The sequence below is a fragment of the Nicotiana attenuata genome, unplaced genomic scaffold (assembly GCF_001879085.1).
Source record: "Nicotiana attenuata strain UT unplaced genomic scaffold, NIATTr2, whole genome shotgun sequence".
In the NCBI taxonomy this organism is placed as follows: domain Eukaryota; kingdom Viridiplantae; phylum Streptophyta; class Magnoliopsida; order Solanales; family Solanaceae; genus Nicotiana; species Nicotiana attenuata.
This window is the reverse complement of record NW_017674987.1, coordinates 4,518-27,186: the sequence shown is the minus strand read 5'-3', so window position 1 is coordinate 27,186 and position 22,669 is coordinate 4,518. Positions and strand designations below refer to the sequence as shown.

Sequence of the window (22,669 nt, the reverse complement as noted above, 5' to 3'; positions counted from 1 at the left end):
ACTAGGAACATCCCATACAAAAGCTAAGCTAAGCATAGATTCCACCCGTACTTCCAATCAACTCTGGTGTATCAAGATGCCTAAATAAGTATAAATTCACTTTTCAAGGTATATATAGTAATTTTCCCAAGGTTTGCGGGTCCGTAGGTCCACCTCTTCATTAATTCATAATACTAGTAAAATATCAACTGAAAAATTCATTATATGGCTTTATAGAGTTTTAAGTACAAAAGCTGTCGATCGTCTTTTTATAGCATACGGAGTATAATATAACGGGGTAAGTAAGAGTGTCACTTTGATTGGAATATGAACACAACTTGTAACTTGTAGACCCCCAAAAGAGGAAAAAGTTCAAAAGACAGAATAAATGTATAATACAATAGGGAGCAACATTGATAAACTCATAACACATAAATAATTCAGAGCTTGCAGATACCTTAGGTGAAATCTACAATATTTATGCCCTTAAAACTATACAAACGTGACCCGCAAAAACCAATAAAACATTGGATAGAATCGGGCAACACATGCATAATTAACTACGTGCTAAAATGTTTATACACTATATATTACATATAAATAGGCAAACTTATATCTTTTAATTCACTATGATTCTACTAGGAAGGAGAACTCCTGGTATATGCACTTCTTGGAAACTACTCTCGCAAGTCACAAGTTTCACTACAGAACGAGCACTTAGACTATACCTTTCTTGAGCTTCCACAAATCCCTTGCTAAGAACATGTTGAATCCAATCTTCTACTTTCTTCCTGTCCGTTAAACATGTTGCTGCTAGAATCTGTTCCAATACTTTCGTGTCCATCTCTAGCAAACACTCTGGACCGACAATTTTGTGGAAGCATAGTCTGATCTCTTTCAACAGCTTCTCAGCCAGAGAGTCGAAATCAAATGGCCTGAAAATCGCAGTCTCATCAAATTGTGCAAACAATTCTTTCAACCATGAGTCGCATCCAGAATCTCCATTAAATGTGTCATAATTTTCAGTCTCTTCAGCTGGAAGATTCAAATCTAGGCATGTGTTTGATTCCTTGTGTGCTCGTTTGGCCATCTCCGAGCTTCCACATTGCTGATGTACACTTTCGCTCGAACCAGTAAGCTTTCTTTTATTCACAATGATACGGCTAGATGATCTTTTTTTACTGGTTACTAATGTACTTGAGTTGGGATTTTCGACATCATCTGCAAGATCAAATGCTATTAGCATCTGGATCTGCGATCCTTTAGCTGCCAATATATCTTCCTCGGAATAGTCATGAGATATTTCTTTGGTAGAATGAAGAGTTGTTTCTTCATCTAATCTTGATGATGTTGTCACAAAGATTGCATTAGCTATGCTAACTTCTCTACCATGAGAATCAGAAAATCGACCCGTCTTAACAGCCTGGGACAAGCTTTTCTGAACGAGTAAGTCAGCTTTATCGACATTTTCAAGGAAAACAACAGATAAGGGGTTGTTCCTCAATTTTTCAGCAACATAATCAACAACATGCTTCCCTCTGAATTTCACATCGTATCTATTCAATACCTGGAGATCAAACAACCCGACATCGTCCTGGAGACTTAGATCCACACAGATTAGGTTGTTTGTGCTTCCATATAGAATCTCCGCCAATGCAATCATAACTTTCTTCTTACCAATCTTATCAGGTCCGAGGAAATTGAGCCATATGTCCCCACGACGTGTGCAATGGCTTCTTTCGTTTCTACTTCTGCACTGAGCTATTGTATGGCTAATAGCATTTACAGCTTCCTCTTGCCAGGCAACCTTTTCCATAAGAGCCGCGTATAGCATCTTGATATCTTTTGGATCCAATTGCTTGTGGAGACACTGAAGAGAATTAGAAGATGACGATAGAGGGGACCGGTTAAAGAAACCTCCCGAGACCACCTCAGCACTTGCAGATACATTGCATGATATGTTATGTGCTTGATTGATGCTACTCTGATTTGTCAGCTGCTCTTGTTCTTTGCCTGGAGAAGTAGAGGCCACAGACAAACCTAAATCTGTTGTCACTGAAGTTACAGAGGCTGGAGAGTTGAGGCCACGCTCATCGACACTTTTTGAAGGCGTTTCACTAAACTTGGAGAGAAATTTATCATTGCCAGCCTCTGATATCATACCTAAAGGACTGCTTTCATTTGATGAAGAGACTGTGGAATTCATTATCTTCCTTCCAGTTTCTGCTGAAGATGCATTTGTGTGGCTGCTTTTGTCGTCGTTGATGCCTTCGTTTTGGTCTTGATCAATAACTTGAAAACCTACAACTGATGGAACTTGAGAAGCCAACTGAAAACTGCTAGTCTTGGATAATGGTTGATTGTAGTGTAAACGCTGGCAGAGATTGTCCCATTTTCTCTGCAAACCAGCAATTTTAGCACCCAATACCATTTTATCATCTTTGGCCTGCACTGAAGTCATATAACGAAGTTATTACATGATTATACTGGGACAATGTTAAGATTTATTCTACTGTAAGGCGTGTTTGGTACATGATGAAAGTTATTTTTCAAGAAAATATTTCTCAATAGAATGATGACTTTCCCAAACTTATGTAGGTGGAAACCATTTTCCTTACAAATATTTTTATTTTAGCTTCATATTACTTGCTCTAACTGACATTTATATATTATTATTAATCTTTAACACTCTCCAAGTTTCATAAAAACAAACTACGAGTTGCTAATATTATTTTTAAATTTGAATATTCAATGGAACACTGAAAAATATTTTTAGTGTGCCAAAAATAAATTTTTTCTAGCGGAAAATGACTTTTGTCATACCAACCAAGCACACTCGTAGTTAATTAATTTTGAAAATTTGTAGGCACACAATTAGGAAAATAGATCACTTCAGATTAGTTAAAGTATCGAAGGAGAAAACAATTGAACCTTAACAAAAGGAAATAAGTGGGTTCATATACAGGGTCTTTTCACAAATATATAGCCTGCCGGATTCAACATTTACTTTTCTTAGCTGGTAGACAGAGATGATATACTGATTATACACAGCACTGCATACATTTATACAGGAATTTTATATATATATATATATATATATATATATATATATATATATATATATCATCCGTGGGCTATTTTTAGTTTAAGCAGTTGAGTTTGCAGCTATTTAAGTTAAGTTTCTTCGTAAATATATAAAAGTGTAATCTTATTTTATGTATATTTATATTTCATGTTGCATATGTATACATAGTTTCCAGCCAAAAGTAACGAGTATAGTTGAAACCATAGAACCCAGCCAGGCTAGAGCCTTCTTTGTCTAATATTATGCTACTAAAAAAATAGAGAAGTTGACTAGTAGAATTGAGAGAAACACAGACCTTGATAGCATCTAGTCCTCCATTAGAGCGGAGTTGATCAGTCATTTGCAACCAAGAAGGCAGACTTGATTGGCAGTGATGTGCAACTGAAACACCGCTAAATCCAGTGTTTGAGAGTGTGTTTATCTCTTGTTTGCATTTCTCATTGCAGAGGTGACAGCGGGATGCACTCTGGTATGAGCAGCTTTTAATATCATCATCAGCAGCTGGTGCTGAAAACAATCCTCCAAACGGCACAAATGATTCCATCAAGCTGTTAAGTATATCACAAGTGTGGATCTTTTAATCCAACATTAAGAATGTGATTGAAACTTTTAATTCAGCATTCATAAGTTATACAACCAGGGTAAAAGATGAAATGGGAATACAAAACATTGCTAAATGATACTGTACACTATATATAGCTGAACATCACTTTCACTAATAACCATCTATAGGTTCTGTTGAATGAAGAACTTTATTTCTCACATAAACTATTTCAGCTCCTTTAAAGTAATTTTCAATTTTCACCTACACTATTTTCTCGGACAAGAGGTTGGGCTTCGCATGAATAGAAGCTTCATCTTTTTTTTTTTCTTCTGAATTTTGAATTAATATACACAATTTCCGGCTTCAACCTCAGAAATTGTTAGCTTCAACAAGGATATTCTCAATTATTAACCAAACTGGACAATCTAAAATTAATATAAATCTTTATTTTCAGGTCAAATTCAAAAAAGTATTAACTAAAACTTTATTATTTTTGGCCAAATAAAAATATATAGCCTAAATAATGTAGTTCTATCCAAGTTTTATTATAAATTGTATTCGAAAAAAAATATCTAAAAAAGTAATATTCTTAAAACGGTAAAAATATATTTTTTTTTTCAAAAAAATGCTACATATACAGGAAAAATCCACGTGGCAGGCGAGTGCACCCACACTTTTTGCCACATCAACGTCTAGGGGGTAATGTCTCTCAAAAGGCCAAGTTGAGGGGGGTAATTAAGACCGGGCATAGTTCGGGGAGGATACTAATAATCTGAGCCAAGTTTAGGGGTGGTTTAAGGTATTTTGCCTAACTAAAACTAGTACTCATTATTGTTTCATTTAACATATCAACCGGTTAATAACACTAAATAATTTATCTTTTAAAGGATTCATTAAAAACTATAGGTCAGATGTTCGAGCCGTGGAAGCAGTCACTAATTAAAAGTTAGTGACTAATTAAAAGTTGTCAAAATGTTTCACATGTCTGCTTGGAATTATATAGGCCATGCATTCGAGCTGTGGATGCTGCCACTAATACTTGTATTATGGTAGGCTGTCTACCTCACACCCTTGGGGTGCGACCCTTCCTGGACGCTGCATTAATGCACCGGGCTGCCCTTTTTAAAAACTAAAAGTTGTCAAAAAAGTCTCACATGTCTACTTGGACTAGTCCTTCACCAGTATCGGACAAGAAAATGCAAACAAACTACACCACAGATAAAAACAACAGAATCAAAAAGCTAAGATATGCTGCCTGCATATCTAAAGTACATCATACACAGTTCCACTTCATGGTAACAATAATTACTAAAGAAACCAAGTGAAATAATTTAACAAATTGAACATCTACTGGAAAGAGTTTTCAGCTTACCTGGATCTGGGAAATGATTCTTCCTTAGAAGTGATTGTCAAAATTTGCAAGTCCCAATCTTTCTCTATGTAAGGAAATCTATTCAAAACTTTCAAATATATCTCATACCTCTCCACCCACCCAATCAACCATAATTTCCCATGATAAATTTCTAATAAACTTATCAATTTGCTAACTATATACCTGCAAGAATCAATGGAAGAATCATCTCTTGCTAAAACTTTTAAATCTCCATAATTGACAACAAGACCAGACCCTATACTATGCATCACTGTAGTTCCAATTTCCTCAAATTTCAACTTCACTAATTCCTCATCACATTCCCCTGTAACAAACCTTAATATCTCATTCTCAATAGAAATCACACTCAATCCACATACCTCAAGGGAAAGAATTCCTCCTCCTTTTTTCATCTCTACCATTTCCAAGAAACTGTTCATAGCACCATGTGCAAAAGTACCAAGAAGCAGTGGATTTTTTCCTCTATTCTTGATAAAAACCTCCCCAATTCTCCTGCAATCATCTTCTCCCCCACTAAAACCCAAGAAAGGGAAGCTAAAACTACGGTTATACGAATCCGTTTGACTGCTTAAATTACACAGAAACAAGGGTGGTGTTCTGAATCTTGAATATCTGAAGAGTTGATGAACAGGCCTAAGAATAGCAAGCTTAATATCACAACTTCTAAAACCAGCTTCACCAAAAACTCTGCTCACAACAGGATCATCAAGTACAGAAATTATGAGATTCCGCAGCTCAACTTTAACTATTGGAACTGAAGAACAAGAAGCTGAATGATTCTGCTGTTGCAGTTGCTGATAAAAATTGAAATTCTCCGGCTGTCGTCTCTGGTTCGCTTGAGATCGCTTTATGGCAGCCATGAGAGAATTCGAAACAGGTGGATCGTCGATCTTGTTAGGCGACGAAGGCAACCGGTCCATTGACACCCCTAAACAGAGTTCTAGAGCTTTGAATTGGACGCGTACTGAGTACGCATTGTTGCGTGTACGCGAACACGCCTCACGTAAACATGAAGAAGAAAGAGATAATAAAGAAGATATGAAATGAAGAGATGTAGTTTGAGTGTGGCCGCGACGAGCTGCCACGGCCACAGCATCGTCAAGGGTTATGGCTGCTTCTTGTGTCAAGCATTGCTTGGCACTACTAACTGGCGTTGGCATCTCCGGTAGATTAAAAGAGAAAGTACTTTGTTGTTGTTGTAGGGGTAACCGTGAACACAAAGTACGGAATTCTTGAAATGTCACTTAGTATCAAGAAAACATAAAATATAGGAGTAAAAGTTACTACCACAAAAGAGCTGACAACAAAGTAGTAACAATATATATAATGTTATTTGCATCAAAGTCTGAAATATGTCATGTTGGTATTAGTACAAGTACGGAGTGGTTATATACCTATAATACTTACTACTATAAGAAAGAAAGAAAGAAAAGAAAGAAGGAAAGTTGAGAAATATGGTGGCAGAAGCTCTTAATAGAAACATCACATGGGGGTATTCTTGTGTTATTTATTGGTAGGAGAGGAAGGATAAGCGAGGGAGATGGTGGGGTTAATTAAATGTTTGTTTGTTGATGGTGCTTGACACTGTTAGTGGCTGCTGTTGGTGGTGGGGAGACTTGTGATGGTTATACACGTAGGGGACCACTCTTTTTTAGACACAACACAAGGCAAGTGTAGGTGGTAACTGAGTATAGATTCTTGTATATATGCTACTCCCCCGCCCCAATTAACATGGTATTCTTTCTTTCTTTGGTCGGTTCAAAAAAATAATACCTTCTAAATTTTAGTAATAATTTAATTTTAATTTTCTTTTATTTTATCTTTAATGAGATGATTTATTGTCATAAAAATATCTACAACTTGTTTTATACTACAAACTTCAATAGTCGTCATTTTTTTCTCTTAAACTTAGTGCTCAATCAAACATAAATTGGGATGAAGGAGTAGTACATGTAAGATCTTTGTGAACTTATTATATTTATTACTTGTAATTCTTGTTACAAGGGTTAAAAGATACTCAGTGTATCATGAGTCATGACAGTGAGAGAGAGATGCTGAGTCCACTCATTAAGTAATGGGCCAAATAGGACTCTAACGTCACTTTCTACTTGTAGAATGGTCTATTTCTAGTGCAGCAATACACCAACCGTTTGCATCCAAATGTATAAAAGTGTGTGCTCGTGTTTACTCAACATAAAACTATTCTCCTTTTGCCTTTCCCTTAGCCGCTATAAAGTTAAGTCAAAGATGCATCTTCATCCTGTTTGGCAGAATAGACACTCTTAACATAATACAATAATATTCGTTTTGGATCACATTCACTTAATTTTTCTTTAAAAGTCTCATACTTATAAAAGTATCACTACACTTTATATACAATTTATTCTCATGAATAACTTCTAAATATGAAACTGTGTTCTTCGTACCCAACATATCTCTGCAAATATTGTGCTGATTCCTAAAATATTGTTTGAGAGCTTCTTTTCTTCTTTCTAACTTTCTTTATATTCTTTAAGAATCAAGGTTCCACCGTTTTACAAAAGCATCCTAATTCCAAATATTTTTGTAATCTTGGTTTATGTAAATTCGATTTAACAATAATGAAAGATACTCTGCTGGTCATTAGCATATTGTTGACTTAGGCAAAATACCAATAAGCTTCAAACAGTTTCTTCTTTATTATTTGCATAACTATAATGAGGAATTCTTTACTGCACGGTAATCATTAGTGTTCACTTCGTCCATTCTTGAAGGTAAAGGTAAATTTCTACTATTAATTTTTCTTTTGCTAATTCAATGAGCTAATTATACCATAAAGGTCAGAGGAGGAATGATTTGACAACAAAAAGAAGCGACCAAAGTCGTCAACTGTAGACTCCCTTGTCATCTTCCCATTTGCGCAAAAAGTATTTGATTCGGAATTCCTTACACTTTCTATTAACATGATGAGCACGTATGTGAAAGAATGTAAGAATCCTTTTGACTTTAGTTAGAGCACTTTGAGATTCATTATTAGTTTAAATGTTTCTAGGGGTTTGCAAGTAAATTCAGATAGATAAAAATTTAATTTACAGCAATAGAGGATCTAGACATAACATATCAATATAATCTTGTGTTGGTATTGACTTACACATATAGGGTGTGCTTGGCAGGGAGGAAAACTTTATCTGAAAAATATTTTTCAATTTTTTTATATTTGGCTGAATTAAATATTCTAAAAATTTTTATCTTATAAACTCCTTTTCCTTCATTTTTTTTTAAAAATAACTTCCCTACTAAAAGTAATTTTTTTTGAACTCACTTTCAGTACTCCCTATCCACACCGCCACCCCATATTAAACCCCGCCATCCCCAGCCCCTTGACCTACCTCTCGCATGGTAAACTTATACACCACTTATACACTAGAGGAGGAGTAAATAGTGTATCGACCAATTAGAATTCTCAACCAGAAGTTTACATTTTCCTCAAAACCTGTTTGTTAAACCGATTCTTGTAATTCCTGCAATAAATGCGGAAAATAAAGAAAACAACAATCTTACGTAGAAAACTTTCTTACTCAAGGGAGGAGTAAAAACAACGAATCCAACTTTGGGATTTTTCTCACAAACTTTGCTAACAACAACGAGCAGTTTCAGGTTAAAAAACTCTTTTATAACATAAGTGACTACATCTAGTCACTCACTAGCCTACAATCAAATTGATCGTAGCTACTCACTCCAAACTAATATTTTAGTTTAGAACAAAAGATTGCCACTCAAAAGTTCTTATAAATAGCTTCTAATACAAGTAGAGTAAAATTACAACTCAAAATACCTATTACAAGATCAAGAAAAAATGAACTAAACTTGAATCAGTCTCTAGAATTGTGTCCTGCAATTTGTCTTGCTTTTGGTTCTCACAAAGTTGCTGCTCACAAAAGGATCTCTCAGATTTGTATGTAGGTGCACAACCTCTGCCAAAATAAACTCGTCCTATATATATGGATACATAGTAGACGGCTAGGAATAGAAGAGTGTTAACCAAGTTGCACCAAATAGACGGCTAGGAATAGAAGAGTGTTAACCAAGTTGCACCAAATCTCCTAACCCTAGTAAATAAAGGAAGTAAAAGGATTTTTCTTCGATCTTCCAAAGAAGTAAAATTTACTTCCACAAGTACTTCCGTAAATCTTGGCCTAAACTGGACCTAAAAAGATCTGCCAAGATTTTCTAATGTAATCACGTGGCTTTCTGGTCAACATAGTATATATACATCTTTGTCTTGCGGGAAAGTGAATCCCATTCTCGTTAGGACTCTGAGCTGTACAAGAAGCACCAGTAGACCTAAGGGCTAAGCCTCAACAAATAACATGTTTGTTGATCATCAAAACTCAATTTCCAACAAAATTCCTCCTTTTGTTGATGACAAACAACTGAACACGAACCAAAATATTCACTTTCCCCTTTGACATCATTGAAAAGATAAAATAGGGTTAACTAGCAGTTTTATGGCCACTGGGGCTACACAAGATTCAATCAAGTAAAAGACATCCAGAACAGTCACTCTATGGATGCTAGCCACAGAAAGTAGAAATATTAATACAAGATAGGAATCACCAGGCAAAAACTGTAAATTAGCTAAGGCATCATCATCAATCCATAAAAACCAAGTCATAATTGTTAATTACATGGCCACAAAACAAGTTTAACTGAATGAAATCTACATAACGAATAGGGTCTAAACGAGTTTGGGACTCTGAACAAATGGGAAGGCTGGGCTAGAAGAGTAGGTGTGGGACTAGAGGACTATATATGTGCCACTACTCCCTTTCTCTAGTCAAGTCGTCCTCCAACTTTTGACTAGCATTCTTTATTCTAGCAATCTCCGCAACTTGTATCTCCACCAACTATAGTAGGGCCAACATTTATTATTGAAGCTCTGAAATTTTAGCAGTGTCAGGAAAGCCACCAGCAGGAACATGTTCCTCTTCAGCCTCCTCTTTATACCCACAGTTGTTAAGAATTTCTTCCCCAAACTCATCCAACATATTTGTAGATTTCCACTTGCTGACAGGAGCTCTAAAGTGAGCAATAACCACTGACAAAAAAAACTCACAGGGAATGGAGTGCTCACTCTTGGACATATCTTCCGCTCTAGCTATGTGGTTGATCATTACCCTAGGCAAGTTAATCTTTTCTTCCATCTCCAGTAGACCCATATAGGTCAAGAGCATTGATTTCATGTCTACTTTTTGACGTGCTTGTTAGCACTCTTTCAACTACATTACAGTGGATAAAGAATTCCACTACTTCTTGCCAAGATCTTCTGTCTTATTTAGAAACAGGGTCTTCCACCCTTGTTTCTCCACTTTCGACTAGTTTTGTCATTCCATCTCTATTGACAGCGGAGATTATCTTTCCTCTCAACACCTTGGCCTTAAAAAACCTCAAGAACCTCAAATTAATATCCAACAACACCTGATTCACGTAGCTTTATTTTTGCTTTCCTCATTCTCTAAAGCTATTTCAAGATATACAGCCTCAGCCTACTTATTGCTTTCGTTGGTATATGGCCTTCTACCGGGGAGGCTTGGAAGCAAGATCTCCATCCTTTTCAATTCTAACTGGTTCTCCAGTTCCCCTCACTAATTTTATTCTTTTTGGGGTCTTTGGAGGGGATCCTGATCTAGTTCTCAGGTCCCCCTTCTTTTCTTTCTTCCCCTATTTATTCCCATATACAAATACTAGGGGCACATCATTCGCATCCCGATCTACTAGATTAAAACTGGTTGGTCATCTTGAACCTAAGATCTCTCTTCTCCCAGAGTTGGTTCATTAACAAAAAAGGAAATAACTTCAAACACAGAGTTAACAGCTGGTGCCTGATTTGACTAAGCATCTTCACCACCAATTGCCTCATTTATTACTGCTTCATTGTCAGTCAAAGGGAATAGCTACAGAATCATGGTCATCAGCTGGTGCCCTGTCTTCCTCTACAGGTCCTATTTGTGTATCAGGACTTAGCGTATCTTCCACTATCTCCTCTTTAACAAACCCAGAATCAGGTCCTTGTTTCCTCTCAGCTGAGGTTCCAACTCCCACACATGGTTCCCCCTGAGTATTAGTACCTAAGTGCTCATATACAATCATATCTCCTTCCTTTTCCGAAGCTTCCATAGTACCAACAATGTTAGATTCATCAATGGTTTCCCTTTGTTCACTCACTCCTTCACCAGGCTCAACCTAGTTTTTTCTTTACTTGTTGTTCCCACACTTATACTTTTTAAATCAATAGCAATGGGGTTTTCAATTATTATCTAGGCGTTTGATGTGGGAGGATTTGGTTCTGCCTGGGTTTCCTCCTCGTTTGAACCGGTATCTGGATCCTTTCCCATTTGTATTCTCCTTTCTCTTCTCTCTCTCTCTCTCTCTCTCTCTCTCTCTCTCTCTCTCTCTTGTTGGGCTTCTGCCTGCACACGCTGCTTATCCTCCTCTGTCAGTGGTTTCTTTTTGTCGACCATTTTCTTCGTCATTGTGGTTAACTAACTTGCAAGAGATTCATGCAAGACAAAAGTATTTTGGATAGTTTGAGATCGAATTCTGAGTGCTCGCGATTTAGGTTTGGAGTTTGAAGTTCTAGGCATGCTAGTTGCTGATTTAAGGAGAGTAATGGGCTAGGGTTCATGCAAGAAATTAGGGAGAGGGTTGAATATTGGGTAGAATTGGGTCTTTTTTCCGATATATGAGGGTGCGCGCGTGTGTGTGTGCGTGTGTGAGAGAGAGAGAGACAGAGATTAATTATTTTGATTTGAAAGGAAGTAATTTGATGGCAATGGTAGTGACACATGATGGTTCGATTTTAGGGAGCTTAGGGCGGTGTGTGATTTAGGCAGGAATTTGGGATAGGGGACGTGGCACAAGTAAACACAATATATGACGTCATCTAAGTAGACAAGGAATGCGTACCTGTACGCAGAAGACCCTGGGTATTTTCATGGTTCTTCCCATTATGCAAAGAATCTCTATTCTTGATCACAAGGGTAGTATCATTAGACTTTTGCAAGAACATGCTTTCCTTGGTCTGAAGGCAACCTATTACAGTATAAGACTAAGAAAGACATTCAACCAACAGTTAGACCATTATTTTATTTATTTCTAGACAATCATTTGAGGAGTAATAACATAAGTGATCATAAGAACTTAATAAAACCAAGCTCCAATCTTTCTTCTCAAAAGCAGCCTGGTTGAGTGTCTTAGTAAATATGTCAGCAATTTGATCTTCTGTAACTAATTTGGCCCTTTCAAAATTATCCTTAAGAAGTAATGCCTAATACAATGTGCTTTGTTCTCTTATATTGAACATGATTCTTGGAAATATTGATGGCATTTGTGTTTTCAGAGTAGATTGGTACATATACATATAAGGTGCCATAATCTTCCAGTTATTGTTTAATCCATAGAAGTTGAGCACAACAATAAGCACTAGCTATATATTCAGTTTCAGGAGTGGAATGAGCAACTGAATTCTATTTCTTAGTAGCCGAAGAAACTAAGCGAGGACCAATGAAATTAGCCATTCCAGATGTATATTTTTTTGTCCACTAGATACCCAACATAGTCTACATAAGCAAATCCAACAAGCTCAAAACTTCCACTTCTTTGGTACCATAACCCTAGGTCTTGACTCACTTTTAAGTACTTGAGAATTCTTTTGACTGCTTTCATGTGAGATTCTTTAGGACTGGATTGGAATCTGGCACACACTCCAACACTGTAGATAATTTCTATCCAGTTAGCAGTTAAGTACAAAGGATAACCTATGATACCTATGTACCTCTTTTCATCTTCAGGCTCCATGTTCATCCATGTCTAATATGGTAGCAGTGGCTATCAGTGTGTCTTGATTTTGCATTTTCTATTTCAAATATTTTCAGTAACTCTTTTATGTATTATTATTGATGAATAAGAGTTCCCCGAGAAGTTTGCTTAATTTACAACCCAAGAATAAATTTAACTCACTCATCATGCCCAACTCAAATTCTTTACCTATCAATCCTGAGAACTCCTTGCACGAAGATTCATGGCACCAAAGATAATATCATCACATATACTTGTATAATCAATTTTTTTTGCCTTTCTTCCTAAGAAACAAGGTATTATCAATTTTTACCTCTAGTGAAGCTATTTTCAACGAGAAACTTATATAGTCTCTCATACCAAGCTTTGGGAGCTTGTGTTAGCCCATACAAAGCCTTGTCTAGCTTCTAGACATGATCTTACATCCATGGCAATTGAAATCTAGGAGGTTGAGACGCATACACTTTCTCCTTAAGGTAGTCATTCAGGAATGCACTCTTCATATCCATCTAATAATTTTTTGAATTCCTAGTAAGCCGCAAAGGCAATCAACATCCAAATGGCCTCCATCCTTGTCACTGGAGCAAAAGTCTTATCATAATCTATCCCTTCTTCCTGATTGTACCCTTGGACCACGAGTCTAGCCTTGTTTCTTGTTGTAATTCCAGGTTCATCCAATTTATTATAGAAGACCCATTTTGTTCTAATAACCGTCATATCCTTAGGTTAGTTGATGTAATTCCTTTTACATAGTCACTATACAATTCGCATCCTGCAAGGCTTCATTAGCATTTGTTGGCTCAATAATAGATTGAAAAGAACTGAAAGCAAATATATTTATGAGAGATGATCTGCTATGGATCCTTGATTTGGGGTCAGAGATTATGTTCTCAACAGGATAAGAACTCTAATGTTTTCAGGGATTTCTCTGAGGTTGTTGACCTTGTTCTTTAGAGAGCCAGGAGGATATTGGGTACCTAAGGGAAGAACAAGGTCTTCTAACCCATTTTCTTCTTCCTCATCAGGTGGAATTAAGGTTCCCCCTGAATGTGATGATTCATTTCAGTAGTGTTGGCCTCCTTTCCTCATGCTTTTCACTTTCAAGAGAGTTTCTTTGGCCATTAAGATCAAAGTTATCTTTTCTTACAAGACCAAGCTCTTGATTATTACCGTGCACATTTTTCTCAATAGAAGGATCAGATTCATCAAATAATACATGCACATTTCTTCAATACACATAGTTCGTTTATTAAAAATTTTATATGCTTTACTATGTGATGAATAACTCAAGAATACACCCCATCACTTCTAGCATCAATTTTTTCTAGAGCTTCATTGCCATTATTGTGAACATAGCATTTGCAACCAAAATCTCAAAGATATGATACGTTGGATTTTCTTCCTTTGAGTAATTCATAGGGAGTTTTCTCTAACAGAGATCTAACCATGCATCTGTTTAGGAGGTAACATGTAGTGTAAATAGCTTCTGCCTAAAAACTCTTGGACAATCCACTAGAGATTAGCATGGTTCTCCCTATATCCTCTAGCGCTTTATTCTTTCTCTCCACTACTGTATATTGTTGAGAAGTTCTGGGGGTAGAAAAATTATGATCAATACCATGCATGCTACAGAATTAAACAAACCTAGCATTTTCAAGTTTTGAACCATTGTCAGATCTAACGTTGACAAGCTAAAGACCCATTTTCTTTGATTGTTTTGAGAAATTTGCAAAAAAAGTCAAAAGGTTTTTACTGGAAAGAAACAGGGTCTAGGTATATCAAGAGTAGTCATCAACTATAAGTAGAATGTATCTTTTGCCACCTTTACTCATAACCCTCATGGGACCATAAAGGTCCATATAAAATAGCTCCATGGGTCTGGAGGTACTGGCAACCTTCTTAAATATAAAAGAGGATATGACATGCTTTCCTTTAACATATGCATCACACACTTTATCATTTTTAAAGCTAATTTTTGGCAATCCAAAAACTAGGTCTTTTGAGGCTAGTTTATTAAGCTGAGCCAAACTCGCACGACCTAGTCATCTATGCCAAAGTAAGGGATAATCATCAGGAACACTGGGACATGTAACCTCATTATCTAGTAGAAACATAATGGATGAAATGTATACATTGTGATATCTCTTTTCTTAAGTATTGTCTCACCAGATTTCGCACTTGTAATAAGACACCTACAAAGTCAAACATGACCTTGTTCCCCGTGTCACATATCTGTGAGACACTCAATAAATTGTAGTTCAACCCATTCACACAATACAAATTTTCTATAGCTTGAGAGAGTAACTTACCAATATTACCTATTCCTGTGATTTCACCTTTCTTACCATTCCCAAAAGCCACACTCCCTCCTTGGAAGGCTGTTAGTGAGAGAAAATATTTCTTCCTTCTAGTCATGTGCCTTGAGTAGCCACTATCAATATACCAGTCTTGGCTGCTTCCTCTCACTTTAGCCTACAAAACAGATTAAGGTTTAGATATAGAAACCCATACTAGCTTGGTTCCCCACTTGTGATTGAGAGGATGAATCAAATATCTTCTAATCCAGCTTGGTAAGTTAGACTTCATCATAAAAGAAGTCTTCCTTTCCTTTTGATTTTGCACTGTAACCTTTTAATTTTGAGCATTGAACATATTTAAGCAAGTTTTCATGTAGTGACTAGTATTACCACAATATGTATATAACTCACTGGATGCAGAAGCTACATACTTAGGATGACCCTAGGGAGAGGTTTTCAATAACCTAACCCAGTTTAGTTTCTGCTATGGCTTTGGTGCATCCATTCTAGAGCTTCTGAGGACCTATCCCACTTGGAGGTTCTAGTCAGTTCATATGTAGCATTGTTCAAGTCCTCTTAATTACTTTATTTCATTCAGCTTAGTTGTATAAGCTTTTGTTGGTCAATTTTAATTCCTTTTCAAGGGACTCTTGAATATTACTAATGTCACCTTTTCCTTTAAATGATGCTTTCTTTAATTTCTCATTTTCAAAAATTGAGTGCTTCAATTTTAGATTTTATAATAAGATCATGTTTTCATGATCTTGTTTCTCCTTTTTGAGTTTAGACATGTTAAACTCAAGATTGTGGCATTCAAACTTAACACCTAGAAAATCATTTAATAATTCTTCTTACGACACTCAATTTTTCAATCCGATTAATTAATAAGAGCACCATGGCAGGCAATCATTTAATAAAAATAAAGATGATCTTTAAGGTCAAGGACATTTACCTCCTCGTGTCTAACTTCAGCGTCAGAGTCACTCATGGCCATCATGGACATAATATCTTCAGTGTTAACCTTTGTAGAATCAGTGCTTATCAATACCATTAGTGCCATATTCGAGTGAGTTTCTTCATGTATTGGAAGTAGCCTTTCCCATACTTGTAACGACCCGGCCGGTTATTTTGAGTATTAGCCTCGATCCCCTATTTATCGCTCTCTCTATTTCATTTTGTGGTTATGGGACTTTCCGGGGTGTTTGGTTTTGGTTTCGGGAGAGTTTCGTAGTGTTGTGGGACACATAGCCCCTAAAGTGGGAGTTCAAGTCGTAGGAGTTGACCGTAGTTTGACTTGTATGAAGATGACTACGAAATAGAGTTTTGACGGTTTCAATAGCTCCGTATGCTGATTTAGTCTTAGGAGCGTGTTCGGACGTTATTTTGGAGGTCTATAGGACGTTTCGGCGTGAGTTGGCAAAAGTTGGAAAATTAGTGGAATTTTGGAATGTTTGACCGGGAGTGGACTTTTTGATATTGGGGTCGATTTCCGGTTCCAGAAGTTAGAATAGGTCCATCATTTCAATTATGACTTGTGTACAAAATTTGGTATCAATTGGAGTTGTTTTGGTATGAATCAATGTCGGTTCCGGAATTTGGAAGTTCATATTTGCTTAAGCTTGAATTTGGGTTGCGATTCATTGAATTCTTGTTGTTGATGTGGTTTTTGGCCTCGCGTAGGTCCATTAGGTGTTTTGGAACTAGTTGGTATACTCGGACGGGGTCCCGGAGGCCCCAGGTGTGATTCAGATCGATATCGGATCAAATGTCGGACTTGTGCATTTTCTGAAAAATCACTACTTCTAGTGTCATCGCACCTGCGGAGGATATGACCGCAGGCGTGGACTCGTATGTGCATGTGAGGGAGCACAGAAGCGGAGAAATCAGCCCAGGCCAGGGCTCGCAGAAAGATTCCGGAGAAGCGGCCTTGCTTCTGCGATGAGGAGAAGCGCAGGAGCAACTGTGGTCGCAGGTGCGACATTGCATCCACATAAGCGCAAGCGCAGATGCACTTGGGGTGTCCGCAGAAGCGATGTTTCAGGGCCTAAGTGAGGGCTGCACCTGTGATTAGATGCGGCAGATGCGGAAGTAAGGTCGCAGGTGCGACATAACTGGGCAGAAAATGGGATTTTTTGAGGGTTTGCTTCATTTTTATTTTTTGGACTTTGAGAGCTCAGATTGTGGCAAGATTTTGTGGGATATTCAGAGGAGGTGTTAGGATAAGGATTCTTGATTCGTTTTTGTCTAAATCCCATGAATCTATTGTTAATTCCATCTTCTAATTTGTGTTTTGGAGTTTGAAATTGGGGGAAAAAGGTGTAGAAGTTCTAAGACTAAATTGTTGAGTTTTGAAAGGCGAAATGGGATTGGATTTGAATAATTCTTGTATGGTTGGACTCGATATCGAATGGGTATTTGTTTTTGTAAATTTGGTTGGGTTCCGAGAGGCGGGCCCGGGTTGACTTTTTGGGGCAATTTTTTCATTCTTTGCTAGAATCATACTTCCATTATTTAGACTAGTTTCCTATAGCTATATTTTAAGTATGAAGTTGTATTGGCTAGATTCGAGCCATTCGGAGTTGGAAAATCAAGGGAAAGGCCTTCTAATTGATTGATTGAGCGTGGTTTGAGGTAAGTGACTTGTCTAACCTTGCGTGGGGGAAATTCCCCTTTAGGACTTGGTACTGTTGTGATAATTTGTGATATGTGAAGGCCGTGTATGCAAGGTGACGATTGCGTACACGGGCTAAATGTGAAAATTTTCGGTTTTATCTACGTAGTTTCCTTTTCATGCCTTAATCAAGTTACTTTAGCATGCTATAGCCATCATGTTTAGCCTAATTTCACATGTCTACTTGTCTTATCTCTTATTTGCAACTTGTACTGCATGCTTAGTTGAATTACCTGATTTCTTGATCCCGTATTCATTATTTAACTGTGGGGTTCTTTACTTGAAATTGCTATCCTTGAAATATCTTGTTGTTGAGTTTGGTTTCGAGTTGCAAAGGCCATGGTTCCTATTGAGACAAGGTGTAAGTTGTGAAGTGTCACTTTGTTTAGCTGTTATGTTTGGCATTTGTGTTATTGTTGAGGTGATTGTTTGGTTGTTTGCATGAGGTTTCTGCCGTCCTGTTGTTATTGTTTGCATGAGGTTTTGCCGTGCATTTGTTACTATTAGCACGAGGTTTCTGCCGTGCCGTTGTGATTATTGATACGCATGCGGTGGTATAAGGTCTCGATGTTAAAACGCATGTGGTGGGATAAGGTGGGCTTGATACGCGTGGCTATTAGGGGAACTACTAGAAGTCATGCAGTGTGATAAGGTGGGCTAAAACGCGGGAGGCTATTTCGGAAAAATGATTTTTCAAAACAAAATATAAATGCTCCCGCGGTGATATAAGGAAAGACTATGAGTTATTTATGATTTAGGACTACGAGGCGGTACCTCGGGAGTGCCCCTGTTGATCTCTCTATTTGCTGTATTGTTTGTTGTTGTTTTTCTTAACATGTAAGATTCTTGTTTCCTTTCGTGTTGTAATTGCTTCCTTTGATTCCGTGTTGTTATTTTCTGTAAACTCTTTATTGTTTCACTTCCCTGTCATTCTTATTATATCATAATGTCTTCTGCCTTATTTCTTATTATCTCTAGTAGAGCCTTGACCTGACCTCGTCACTACTCTATCGAGGTTAGGTTTGTCACTTATAGGGTACCGTTGTGGTTTACTCATACTATGCTTCTGCATATGTTTTGTGCAGATCCAGGTACATCCTATTAGCCTCGGTGTTAGCACGTTGAGTGGCTTTCTTATCGGAGACTTCAAGGTACACCTGCCCGTGTCCGCGGACTCGAAGTCCCCTTCTACCATGTTCTTCCTTGTTTTTTTATGTTTCTTGATAGAGAGTGATGTATAGGGTTTTTTAATATTGTATCTAGAGCTTGTGACTTATACTTCACCGTATTTTGGGAGTTGTACATGTTGAGTTGCAATTTTTACTTTATACAGTTGTTGATGTTTTGAGCTTTTAGATTATTATTTCAGTTATTCCGCATGTTTGTTAGGCTTACCTAATCTTAGAGACTAGGGGCTGTCATAACATCCTACAGAGGGAAATTGGGGTCGTGACAATATTTCATTAGTAGTATTGCATGTTGAAATCCTATTTATCTCCTTAAGACAAAGAACATTGTACAGAATTAACTTAGCCTCGATATTTTTCTCTAGCATCATCATGTCATCAGCATTGAATTCGTCTTCCACTTTGGCAAATTCCTCTCCTTTGTTTGTTGGCATGAAAGGTCTGAGTCACAATCATTCATAGGTCAAAGTCCTCAGCTTTGAGAATGTTTTCCATTCTATCCTTCCACCAACCAAAGTGATGTCCAGCGAATAGGGTGGACACTTTATTGGGTCTCATTCTGGCCAGGTTTGTTGATCATTCAGTCATAGAAATCAGGGACAATGGCTTATCTGCCTCATCATCTTCCTATGATATTTGTTACTACCGTCTCCATATGCAGCCTGGAATGCTTGCTTCATGGCCTCCTCCGTAGCCTTCATTTTTGCTACTTGAGCTTTATTGTAATTAGAGCCAGGACAACGGTTGTTCTTTAGGTCCTCCTTCTGTTTCTTGAAATGCTTCTTTCCCATTCAATTTTTCACTGTGGACAGTCCTTGACTATGTGGTCAAGCTTCCCACATTTATAGCAGCCATTGAAGTTTGTCCTTTCTAGATCCTTTGGTTTACTAGGAGTCTCTCTTTTTCCAATTCCTTTTGAATTTTTCAAAAACCTCTTAAATTTCCTAGTCAGTAGACTTGTAACAATTTTTTGGTCTTCATCAAAACCAACATCTTTGGATGCCTTGAGTATCAGTCCTTTGTCTCTCTTGGAACAATCTTTCTCCAATTCAATTTTTCTCACATTTGTTCTGATTTCCAACTAATTCATCCAGAGTAATTCTACTAAGTTTCTTTTCTTCTTAAATTGCTATAACTTTGCTTTCCTATGAGGCAGAAAGTATTCTGAGAACGTTTCTCACCAACAACTTAGATGTAAAGTCTTCCCAAGTGATCTCAACTCGTTTGTAATGACTATGAACCTAGTGATCATATATTGGATTGGTTCAGAGTGTGTCACAACCCGAAACTACCACCAGCCGTAATGGAACCTAACCCCACTTGCTAGGCAATGTAATCAAAATATTACGAAAAATAATAACAGTACAGAATAAATAAGTCTTAAATTCAAACAAAGATAATACCAAATTAATACAAAAATCCCCAGAAACCGGTAACTCTGAGTCATGAGCTCTAATGTACGAATACAAGTCTGCTAATACAATATACTTCCTGAAATAGAAAGAGACGCTAGGGAATACGTTCGAAAAGATGCTCTATCTCGAGTCTCAACCACAACATCAACAACTCAGCTCCCAACACTCAATTAGGCCTTATTCCTAGATCCGTACAATTAAATGCAAAGTTTAATATGAGTATGACCGACCCCTAAGTATCGTGACCTACCTCAACGAGGTAGTGGTGAAAGTTATCAATGATACTTACTTATCAAACCTGTACAGTTTATGAATATACATGTACAAAACAACAATACTGCAATCCAAGCACGAAGTACATGTAAGGCCATCGGTGTACATAGAGATGATATGCACAAGTACCGTAAACAAACTAATAATTCAACATATAGATATCAAATAACCCGTTAACAGTTGCATATGGAGAAGATATGCATGAATAAACAAGTCAAGTTACACAATTTAGACATAGAGAAGATATGTACCATGAATCAGTCCACCAATTAAAGCAGCATATACAAAAGATATGCGTAAAAGCCATATATACATTCTAGAGCTAGCATATATAGAAGATATGCGTAAAAGCGATATGTACATTCCAGAGCTAGTATATAGAGAAAATACACGATAAAAATCATATATACATCAAAAGATAGAGAAGATACACAAAGTCCAAACACTGATAAGTTTACATAATTACGTCATCAGGGAGAAACATGAGAAGACGACCCTAGGGGGATGGATCCTTATCCATATATTGCACGGATAATTCACGTGAAATAATCATAACAACCACACAGCCAGCTCGCATGCTATACTAACTCAACCCACACGGACCACTCACATGATGTTAATCCAGTCTATCTTATAGAAGGCATATACAAGACCACATGTATACAAAAACAGATATAAAATCACATACTCATGGATTAAGAAAAAAATAGCATACTAAGGTGTATGCATATGCGAAGTATATGACTACAGATCAGACTAGGCTGGTATGCCATACAATAACGAGTATCATGTTCAAACAGGAAATCAAAACCTATCCATGATCTCTAGCATAATTCAAGAATTTCACGTAGTCATAGAAATGATTAAAAAATGCATCATAGAAAGCACACAATCCAACAAGGCATAATAGAAGCTAAAAGTCTAATACGGTCATAAATCATATAGCGCTCGCATATATGCTCGTCCGCATATTTCTTCTCACACATTACAATTAGACAAATAAGGTCATATCCTATAGGTTATTCCCCCACAAGAAGATTAGGCAACATACTTACCTTAATAAACCCAAATCAACCTTCCAAAATCGCCTTTCCCTTGGGAATCACCTCCAATCGGCTCGAATCTAGCCAAATAACACTTAATAATGTTAAATAACATCATAATAATCAACTCCAAACAATAAAGCTTCAATCTTTAATCAATTCACAAAATGTCGACAAAGCCAACCCTGGGCTCGCATGGTCAAAACAAGAGTCTAGGGGTAGATCTCGTTCGAGATGAAATTAGGGTTTTTTACCTACAACTACAACAAAAACAACAACAACAACAAAGATCCAGTAAAATCCCACTACTGGGGTATAGGGAGGGTAGTGTGTACGCAAACATTACCCCTACCCCGATGGGGTAAAGAGGCTGTTTCCAAAAGACTAATAATCCTTGTAGATTCCTGAAATAATATCATAAATGAGTAGAAATCACTTACCCCTTAGTTTTACACGAAAATAACCAAGCAAAATCACCCCTCTCCAAGTCTAGGGTTCAAAATATGAGAGAATGGGCTAAAATCCTTAAATGACAACTTAAATATACTACTTAGGGATACTCCTCCCGAAACGGTCCATACTTCGTGTTCGCGAAGTGCAAAAAGCTTCTGCTATAATTTCTCCTTCAAAATTGCGGAAGACCCCTCGCGCTACCTCCTCAGTCTTCCGCGAACGCGACCCTACCTTCGTGAACGCGAAGGCCAAATTCCCAGCACCCAGCTACCTCTTCGAGAATGTGGTCCCCTCAGCGCAAATGCGAAGCATCACTTCCACAAGCCTTTGCGGACACGACTCCCCAAGTGCGAACGCGAAGAACAAACAACCTCCAGACCTACTTATCGATCGCGAACATGGACTCCTCTCACGAACGTGATGAACACCAGACACCAACACATCAACCAACTCCAAACATACTCCGGGTGGTCCGAAACTCACTCGAGCTACC

The 22,669-nt window shown here is 37.4% G+C and overlaps 1 protein-coding gene across 1 annotated transcript; it reads right to left on the bottom strand.

The window, feature by feature from the left end:
- Positions 1-368: 368 nt before the first annotated feature.
- Positions 369-6,548, bottom strand: LOC109219542 (protein SMAX1-LIKE 6-like). Its single transcript, XM_019383999.1, has 3 exons — positions 4,981-6,548; positions 3,360-3,612; positions 369-2,425 (listed from the first exon to the last, which is right to left on the bottom strand). The coding sequence occupies exons 1-3, from the start codon at positions 6,159-6,161 to the stop codon at positions 599-601; spliced, it is 3,261 nt and encodes a 1,086-aa protein (XP_019239544.1). The 5' UTR covers positions 6,162-6,548; the 3' UTR covers positions 369-598.
- Between the last annotated feature and the right edge of the window lie 16,121 nt (positions 6,549-22,669).

Bases quoted from the DNA above. Each gene is read 5' to 3' on its own strand.
- LOC109219542 (XM_019383999.1), bottom strand. From the start codon at position 6,161: ATGCCAACGCCAGTTAGTAGTGCCAAGCAATGCTTGACACAAGAAGCA. The intron at 3,613-4,980 runs GTAAGCTGAAAA...TATACTTAACAG, and splicing joins GAATCATTTCCCAGATCCAG to CTTGATGGAATCATTTGTGC. The intron at 2,426-3,359 runs GTCTGTGTTTCT...ACTTCAGTGCAG, and splicing joins GAGGACTAGATGCTATCAAG to GCCAAAGATGATAAAATGGT.